Below are 10,279 nucleotides of genomic sequence, written 5' to 3'. Positions count from 1 at the left end.
GAGCAGACAAAGCCAATTACTATAATGAAATGTGCAAAGACCTGGAGTTAGAAAACCAAAAGGGAAGAACACACTCAGTATTTCTCAAGCTGAAAGTACTGAGGAAAAAATTTAAGACTCGAGTTGCAATACTTAAAGATTCTATGGGCAAAATATTGAATGATGCAGGAAACATCAAGAGAAGATGGCAGGAATACACAGAGTCACTGTACCAAAAAGAACTGGTCCATCTTCATCCATTTCAGGAGGTGGTATATGATCAAGAACCAATGGTGTTGAAGGAGGAAATCTAAGGTGCACTGAAGGAATTGGCGAAGAACAAGGCTCCGGGAATTGATTGCATACCAATTGAGATAATTCAACAAACGGATGCCCCGCTGGAGGCACTTACTCAGTTATGCCAAGAGATTTGGAAGACAGCTACCTGGCCAACTGCCTGGAAGAGATCCATATTTGTATCCATTCCAATGAAAGGTGATCCCACAGAATGTAGAAATTATAGAACAATATCATTAATATCGATCATTAACAACCTATGATATGCTGATGACACAACTTGCTGAAAGTGAAGATGACTTGAGGCACTTACTGATGAAGATTGAAGACTACAGTCTGCAGTATGGATTACACCTCAATGTAAAGAAAACAAACATTCTCACAACTGGACCTATAAGCAGCATCACAATAAACGGAGAAAAAAATTGAGGTTGTCAGAGAATTCATATTGGTTGGTTCTACAATCGATGCCAATGGAAGCAGCAGTCAGGACATTAGACGATGTATAGCACTGGCCAAGTTAGCTGCAAAGGACCTCTTTCAAGTGCTGAGGAGCAAGGATGTCTCCTTGAGGACTAAGGTGTGCCTGACACAAGCCATGATGTTTTTAATTGCCTCATATACATGTGAGATCTGGACAATGAATAAGGAAGACTGAAGAAGAGTTGATGCTTTTGAGTTGTGGTGCTGGCGAAGAATATTGAAAGTACCATCAACTGCTAAAAACACCTAACAAGTCTGTCCTGGAGGAAGTACAGCCAGAATGCTCCTTGGAAGCGAGAATGGTCAGAGTTCGTCTCACCTACTTTGGTCATGTTGTCAGAAGGGACCATTCCCTGGAGAAAGATGTCATGCTTGGTAAGGTAGAGGGTCGATGAATGAGAGGAAGGCCTTCAACGAGATGGACTGACACAGTGGCTGCGACGATGGGCTCAAGTATAGCAAGCATCATGGGGCTGGCGAGGGATTGGGGGGTGTTTCGTTCTGCTGTGCACAGGGTCGCTGTGAGTCGGTTATGATTCAGTGGCACCTAACAACAATCTCTATGGAAGTAGATCGCCCCATCTTCCTTCTACAGAGTGGCTGGTGGGTTTGAACTGCCAGCCTTCTGGTTAGCAGTCAAATGCCTAGGTACTATGCCACCAAAGTGACCTAAAAAGAGCAGCCAAAAAAAAAAAAAAAAATTCAAACTGTATGCAGCTGTCTTGCTGTTAATAACCATGTTACCGTTTTGAACCAACTCCTGTGAGGACACAAATAGGTGAATGGTATAAAGAACCAACATTTTCAGCTTAAGAGACACAAAAATCAAAGAATTTGAGTAAAACATTCCATCATCTTATAATTTGGACACGTCAGTGTGAACTAGTATCTCTTCTCTTTAATGTGTGTTTCCCATGCTGACATGGTTGGGGTGAAGGGCTGTCCCTTCCTAGTTCCTCTCACACAGAGCAGTGAAAATAAACACAGAAGGGGATAAACGCCCTAGGCAGCTTCCTGGCTGTCTGTGGAAGGGCTCTAATGTCTCCGTGCAGACTGCAGCCTCTGGAGAGGTGGGCCCAGGTCCGGCAGGAAGCTTCCAGGGAGGGCCTAACACCCCATGGCCATGGAGGCTCGCCTGGCTCAGGTGGGGTCATCGAAGGCGAAGATAGCACTTGACTCAAGTCCTTGGCTCCACCCTGTCCTGAGCACTGCGGTGAAGAAATGGGTGGGAGGAGCATGATGACCACTGGGCACCCAAGGCTGCTGGGCGTCACCCCAGATGATAGGACGGAGGCAGAGGCCCCTCCCACTGGGTGAACATTGTCAGCGTCACCACATGGAGCCGGCGAAGCCATGCTGTGGAGGATCTGGGCCATGGACGCAACTGCTCAGGAAAACCAGCGTTGGCAGCCCTGATGCTCTGGGCAGTGGCCACCCACGATGGCCACGCCGGGGTGAGAGGGTCCAGGCGGGCCCCAGCTGTGGCTGTGGAGGCTGCAATCTTAGCATCACCACAGTGGGCCTACAGTGTGCTGCAAGCCGGCCAGCCCCAAAAGACTGATGGGCAGAGGACCAGAGAGACAGGGCCACTCCCAGAAGGGGTGGCTTGCCACAAGCCTGGGTGGGGGGATAGAGAGGACGCTCCAGACTGAAGCTGCGTGGGCCTGGCCTCAAACGTGCCCGTGCACACGTACTCTCCAGCCCTGAGGGCCATCTGAGTGGGGGGTATGAGGGAACGTTCCAGACTTGTCATCCTGTTGTGATGGCACCGTGGCAGTCCTGTGCTCAGCCTGCAGCTCCCGCCCTCCTGCCAAGCTCTGGGCGCAGCCTCCAGATGCCCTTCCAGCCGGCAGTGGGCAGGCCTGGGATGCAGGGTGTATGTGGGGGGCACTTCCTTGGTGCCTCCAGGATCCCGAGTCCTGCTGCACTAGGCTCTTTGCCGGCAGCTCCAGCCCTGTGTGCCCCTTGGCACCAGACACCAGCTAGTCACTAGTCCCCACATGCTGGCCATGCCGCCCCACTCCAGAAGGCCAAGCAGTAGCCAGGCCCATCCTCTGAGACCCCAGGTCCCTGGCTCTAAGTGGCTACTGCTGCCTCCATCACAGGCCACAGCACCTCCTTCCCAGCTGCCCGCCTCCAACACCACGTGGCCCAGTCTCATGTACTTGGTATTGAGAAAAGGAAAAGCGTGTTGTTTTCATCTTAAGATACCCGGACAAACATTTAAAGGTAAATGACATTATGTCTGAATTTGCTTAAAAACACTCTAGCACGTGCGTGCACACACACACAAACACACATGCAGAGATGATACACACATACAGAGATGAAAGGCATGTGGGAAGACACTGGCCGGAGATTGAGTGACAGGTTAGCGTGTGTGTGAGAACTTCATGGTAAGCAGGACAAACAGAAGACACAAGGTGTGTTACAGGTAACAGAATTCACAAACCGACACTCAACCAGCTGTGGGTCTTGTGTGGGAGCCAACACCTTCTGTTCAGAGCGGGGGTGGGTGGGGGGTGGGGTCCTGAACCTCCCATAGCTCTTTGTAGAATTAACAGAAAGTACAGTGCCACCATTTCTGCCTTCAGCTACCACTGACTACCTTCTTGAAAATGCTGGGCTTTTAGCTCATGTGGAAACTGCAGAGAAAAACTAGGGGAGACGAAGCAAGTCACCCCGTTTCTCAGGGAGACAGACCGTCACTGCAGAGAGAAACGGTGCACACAGTGACGATACTCAAACTCCTCAGCCGTAAAAATAAAGGCCTTTTATTTGGTTTCTACTCCGTACAGGACACGGGAGCAACACTCTCTGCCACACTCCTTCCAGGCTGCCCTCCAGGCTCATGGCGTCACCTTCTTGTAGGTGATGTGCAGATGCTGGGTCATGGGCTGGGTACTGGTTGCCATGGAGACCGTCTGCTCGAGTTTGCCTTCAGAATTCAGCCGGAACTTTCGAGTAATCTAAGCATGACAAGAAACCAAACACACAAACACCTTAGTTTCATCAAAAGGTTCAACAAAAGTTCGGGTGCTGGCTGTGGGCAGTCGTCCCTGCATGTCACCTGACTTGTCACACACTTAATGGACCAGGCAGTGTCACCACCACAGGTGACAGGCACCTACCAGAGCCACCAACGGGCTTGTCTCAAGCAAGGCATGAGGCTACATCTTTTCACTGCCCCCAGCTGCCCCGTGAATGGGGGACCAGGTCGGACAAACGCTCAACTTCCCAAAGATGTCAAGTGTGTTCCTGAAAAGTCAGTAGCAGACCTCTGAAAGCTCGAAGAGGGCAGAGTAGATCACCATGCTGTTTCCAGTGGGAGCCCAAGGCTGCAGCAACCAAACAGGACAACAGTAAACGCTGGCGTCCTGACTCTCTGTCGGCAAGGAGGAGCTGTGACCCACGGCCAGTGCTGAGGCTCACAGACCACCTTCTTCTTTCTGACACTCAGGAACATTCTGGAAGGCACCAAGTCGGCCTCTGCTTCTGGTCACACTGTAACTGTAACCTACCAAGTGCCTCGAGGACAGAAAGCCAGAGCAGCAGACTGGTGAAGGGCATCAGAGAAGATGGCAGCAAGGACCAGGCCCCTGGGATGAGGTGCAGCAGGGACTGCTGGGGACTGCAAGCTGCATCAAGAGGTCGAGGGGACAAGTGTGGAGGCCAAGATGAAGCAGAAGTAGTGGCCAAGGGGCTGAGAAGCTAAGTTTTCCGGGAGAGACCTTGGAAAACGCACCAGGCTTGCAGTTGGCACCCCAGAAGTGAGGGCTACACAGAGATACAGCAGGTCTTCCCAAGAAGGAAAGCTTCAAAACAGCTTGTCTCAAATTAACACAACCAGCCCCTGCCTGACCAACACCCAGACACAAGAATTGTCATTTGGTGAAAGTTACCATCAAGCAACTTCCAACCCATGCCCGGAATTTCTCATAGATCATGTCCAGAATTCAAAACCAAAAGAAAGCACTATTGCTAGTAAGCCAGGGAATAAGAGACTTTCAAAAGAAAAACCAGGTGATGGAAGCTAACACATATGCACACAGCCATCACAAGCACATGCAACACACCACAGCCATCACACACGCACGTGCACACACGTCTACACCCAACACGCACAAACACACCACAGTCACCACAGACGCACGTGCACACATGTCCACACCCAACACGCACAAACACACCACAGTCATCACACACGCACGTGCACACATATCCACACCCAACACGCACAAACACAGGGCATGCACACACCAGTCACCACACACACACATGCACATACCACACACACTGCATGCACACCACTCATCACACATGTACAAACACCTACCACATGCACATGTAAACACATGGCATGCACACACCAATCACACATTGTGTGTACATACCCACACCACACACATGCACTCACCACATACATGTGCCACATACACATCACCATACGTACTCACTGTGCATATACCACATACACACACCAGTTACTACATGCACACTCACCACATATCACCACATGCACAGTCACCATGTTCATGCACTTACCACATGCACACATGTGCTCACATGCACACTCCCCCCACACACACATATCAGGGAGGCCCACAGTGCTGCCACTGGGGCCGGTGAACTGGAAGACAGTCAGTAGAAGATGTCCAGGCTGACATGTGGAGAGAAGGAAGTGAAGAAAACAGGGTGAAGGCCCAAGAGACCCCAGACCCTGAAAGCAGTTCAAATGTGAGACTGAGTCCAAGAAGGAGAAGGGGCAAAGAGTGGGTACAAGCAGGGCTGGAAGAGCTTACAGCCACTCTTCTGAGACCAACAACAGAAATCCAGCCTCCTTCAAATCACATCGCAGCAGGACTCTGGCTGGTGACCAAAGACAGACACACACAGCCAGGGCTGGAGCAGCTCCTTCTAAGGAGCGGCCCTGAGACTCGACAGCGCCTTCTCAAGACAAAGAGGGTAGCAGAAGACAGTGGGATGGTATCTTCAAAGTTCCCAAAGAAACTCCTGTCACCCTCGGCCTCCAGCTGCTGAGAAAGGACTCTTGAGAGATGGAGGCAAAACAGACATTTTTAGACAAACCCGAGAATGCACTGTCATGGACGTCGGACAGTTATAATGCCGGGGGCGGGGGGTAATACGTACACACGTTAAAATACACAAGAGAAAAGCAAAAAAAGCGGAGGATGGTCAGTGCAGGTGAAGTGTCCCAAGGCTTCGGGAAGAGTGGCCCCTGTGGTCCCAGGACCAGCAGCAGCAGCGCCACCTCCTGGAGGCTGATAGAAGTGCAGTGACAGGCTCTGCCCACGAGGACTGGATGGAGCCACAGCGACACAGACACACAGGTGACAGCTGGACAAGTGCTCTCCAAAGGCCCTCAGTTCAAAGCAGTCAAAGCATTGGTTTAGAGTAGACTCAAGTGAGACAAGTGACTGCTAACAGTGAGAGGACGCATATGAGCCAAGGGTGGAGGAGAGAGAGGCCAGCGTGCAGAACAAGGAAGACCAACAGGGACACGAGCTGGTGTGAGGCAAGCATCCTCAGGCGGCGGCAGCTGCCAGGAGGTTCGTGTACTTCATTAAAATAAACCGTCAAGGCTTTTACGGCAGGAATTCAGTGCACACATCCCTATAGCACCACCCAGTTCGGGGCAGCTTCTGACGGATGTCGGTGCCCACTCACGCAGCAGCCACCAGACGGCCGAGGGCTCTGTTACTGGCACTGGCCACAGCGGCTCATTCAGCACCAAGCCAGCCACTGGCAGGAGCAGCTCACCGGCAGGGTTGGCTGCCCGCGCTGCTTCGGGCTTTGCGGGTGGAACTTCTCGTGCTGCCTTCCTGTAAAGGGAGACCCACTGGGAAGGTTCAAACTGAGCAGGCCACGTACCGCCTCGCCTGGGCTCAACATTGGCGACTGAGGGAAGAGACTGAGACGGGGAGAGGACTGCAGAAAGGCACACGCAGACACACGCGCACGCACACACACAGACACACGTGCACGCACACACACACGTGCACGCACACACTCAGACACACGTGCACGCACACAGACACACGTGTACGCACACACTCAGACACACGTGCACGCACACTCAGACACGCACGCGCATGCACACACTCAGACACACATGCGCACACACTCAGACACGCACGCGCATGCACACACGCAGACACACGTGCACGCACACACTCAGACACGCATGCGCTGACTGAAGGAGCAGCAGGTGAGGGAGGGGCGTCCTGGGTGATGTTCTAGAGGCAGGCTAGAGAACGAGGGGCAGGCGCAGGGACCCCGAGGGCTGAGTGTCAGGAAAGGAGCAAGGTGTCTGTGGCATACACGAAGCAAGATGCCCAGATGTGTTAGTGAATTTCATGAAAACAGCAGGTTACAACTGTCTGTGAGCATGACGTGGACAATCCCTGAAAACATGATAATGACTGAACGACAGAGACCAGACCGAAAAGGCCACATCCTGTGTGATTCCATTCATAAAAAATCCACAACGGGCAGATCCACACCGACAGACAAGGTCACCTACTACGACGGGCAGATCCACACCGACAGACAAGGTCACCTACAACGGGGAGATCCACACCGACACACATGGTCACCTACTATGACAGGCAGATCCACACTGACAAGACAAGGTCCACACCGACAGACATGGCCACCTACTATGACGGGCAGATCTATACTTACAAACAAGGTCACCTACTATGACGGGGAGATCCATACCAACAGACGAGGTCAACTACTACAATGGGCAAAGACAGGGAGCTGGGAAACCAAAATGGAAGAGCACGCTTGGTACTTCTCAAACTTAAAGAAATGAAGGGAAAATTCAAGCCTCGAGCTGAAAGATTCTATGGGCAAAATATTGAGCCCTGCAGGAGGTATCAAAAGAAGATGGAAGGAATACACAGAGTAACTGCAACAAAAAGAAATGGTTGATGATCAACCATTTCAGGAGGCAGCACATGATCAAGAACCAATGATAATGAAGGAAGAAGTCCAAGCTGCACTGAAGGAACTGGCAAAGACAAGCTCCAGGAATTAATAGAATACCAATACAAATGGATGCAGCACTGGAAACACTCATTTCTGCCAAGAAATCTGGAAGATAGCCACCTGGCCAACTGACTAGAGAAGAGTCACGTTTGTGTCCATCCCAAAGAAACGTGATCCAACAGAATGTGGAAATTATTCAAAAATATCATTAATATCACATACAAGTAAAATCTTGCTGAAGATAATTTACAAATATGGTTACTGACTGGGAAATTCCAGAATCAAGCCAGATTCAGGAGAGGACATGGAATGAGGGATATCATTGCTGATGTCAGATGGATCCTGGCTGAAAGCAAAGAATACCAGAAAGAGGTTTACCTATGTTTATTTGACTGTGCAAAGACACTCGACTGTGTGGATCACAGCAAACTGCGGATAACACTGTAAAGAACAGGAATTCCGGAACACCTAATCAGGCTCATTTGGAACTTGTACATAGACCTAGAGACAGTTGTTCTAACACAACAAAGGGATACTGAGTGGTTTAAAATCAGGAAGGGAGTGTGTCAGGGCTGTGTTCTTTCCTATACTTACTCAATCTGCAAGCTGAGCAAACAATCCGAGAAGCTGGACTCTATGAATTAGAACGTGGCATCGAGACTGGAAGAAGAGTCGTTAACAACCTGTAACATGCAGATGACATAACCTTGCTTGCTGAGAGCAAAGAGGACTTGCAGCACTTATTGATGAAGATCAAAGACTGTAGATGTCAGTATGGATTACATCTTAACATAAAGAAAACAAAATTCCTTACTGAAAACAAAACAAAAATCTGACTGAACCAATAAGCAACGTCATGAAAAACAGAGAAATGACTGAAGTTGCCAAAGATTTCATTTTACTTGGATCCACAATCGATGCTCTGGGAAGCAGCAGCCAAGAAATCCAACGACATACAGCACCGGGCAAATCTGCTGCCAAAGACCTCTTGAACGTGTTCAAAGGCAAAGATGTCACTTTGAGGACTAAGCCATGCTGTTCTCAACAGCCTCATAAGCAAACGAAACCCGGACAGTGAATAAGGAAATCTGCAGAAGAACTGATGGAGTAGGAACATAGTGTTGGCGAAGAAGGCTGACTATATCCTGGACTGACAGAGAATGAACTCTGTCTTGGAAGAAGTTGGAATGCTGCTTAGAAGCGAGGATGGTGAGACTTCATCTCACATACTTTGGACATGTTATCAGGAGGGGCCGGTCTCTGGAAAAGGACGTCATGCTCAGTAAAGTAGAGGGTCAGTGAAAAGGAGGCAGCGTCTTACGAGCTGGACTGACCCCGGGCCGCAGCACGCTCGAGTGCAGCAACGAGACTGCAGACGGTGCAGCACCGGGAGGCTCTGTCCTGTTGCACTTCAAGTCCCTCTGTTCACAACACACTTGACTGCACCCAGTAACAGTAACACACAGACACCAACAGTTAGTGGTTGCTAGCAGATGGGTTAATAGTATGGGGTTTCTTTTTCGGGTGACAAAATATTCCGGAGGTGATGGCTGCACAACACAGTGAATGTATTAAAGGCCACTGGACTAAGCCCTTTCAAAGGGTGAGTTTCATGGAATGTGAATTATATTGCGGTTGAATAAGAAAAAAGCACAAGCAGTATCCCTCATTTTCTTATAAAAATGTGCATAAAGAGAAATGGTAATAGTGTTTCTTTCTGGTCAATTCTCTGTGTGTTTCATCTTGCTCAGTTTGGTTTTTCTACCATGAGAACACATTGCTCATGAAATTTAAAAGTGAAAGAAAGCAGAATAGTCTACCCTTCATCTTTCACACCTGAAATGAATGTTTCTACAGGTCACCAACCTCTCTCTCCAACGGAGAGCCCTAGTGGTGACAGGGTCACCACACCCTCAACTCTCTAACGAGGAGGGAGCCTTGGTGGTGACTGGGGTACGACCAACCCCAACCTGACTTCAGCCACACCCATCCACATCATCACCACACATAAGGTATATGGAGATAGTCTTTGATGGTCTTTTTTTTTTAACAGGGAGCTGGCCACCAGCAACCAATGGAAGAGCCGCAGATAGAAGGGGCAATGCCTCTGACAGGTACCATTTCCACCCATACACTCCTCAAAGAATGAGGTGTGCACACAGTGCTGACCGCAGTACCTGGCATGCACCAGATGCTATAGCCAAACGAGACAGCTCCTCCCCGACAGAGCTAAGAGGACGTCTGCAAAGCTAGCTCTTTACAGGACAGAAAGGGATCAAGGCACACACACCGCAGCGGAGGTTCAAATGTGAGGCCATTTTAGGTTATTCAATTGTAATTTATGTCTAATTGAATGGGAGACAACAACAGTGCCCATAAGACACAACTACACCCACACCTCCTGCAACTTCACTTACTGAGAGACAGCCACTACCTCCTTCTCAACCAATGGGCCAATGATAAAAAAAACACCAAGAAAAGCCTGAATCACCCTTGGCTGCTCTTC

General features: G+C 49.8%; 1 protein-coding gene across 1 annotated transcript in view; it reads right to left on the bottom strand.

The window, feature by feature from the left end:
- Window positions 1–3,608: 3,608 nt before the first annotated feature.
- THAP4 (THAP domain containing 4) overlaps window positions 3,609–10,279 on the bottom strand; it is a 66,948-nt gene continuing 60,277 nt past the window's right edge. Inside the window, exon 6 of the mRNA XM_007943274.1 lies at window positions 3,609–3,728. Within this exon, the coding sequence (XP_007941465.1) occupies window positions 3,609–3,728 (120 nt within the window). The remainder of the gene's footprint in view (window positions 3,729–10,279) is intronic.

This window comes from Orycteropus afer, unplaced genomic scaffold, assembly GCF_000298275.1.
Source record: "Orycteropus afer afer isolate SDZICR_OR568_19922 unplaced genomic scaffold, OryAfe1.0 scaffold00006, whole genome shotgun sequence".
NCBI lineage: Eukaryota > Metazoa > Chordata > Mammalia > Tubulidentata > Orycteropodidae > Orycteropus > Orycteropus afer.
This window is presented reverse-complemented; position numbering and strand designations above follow the sequence as displayed.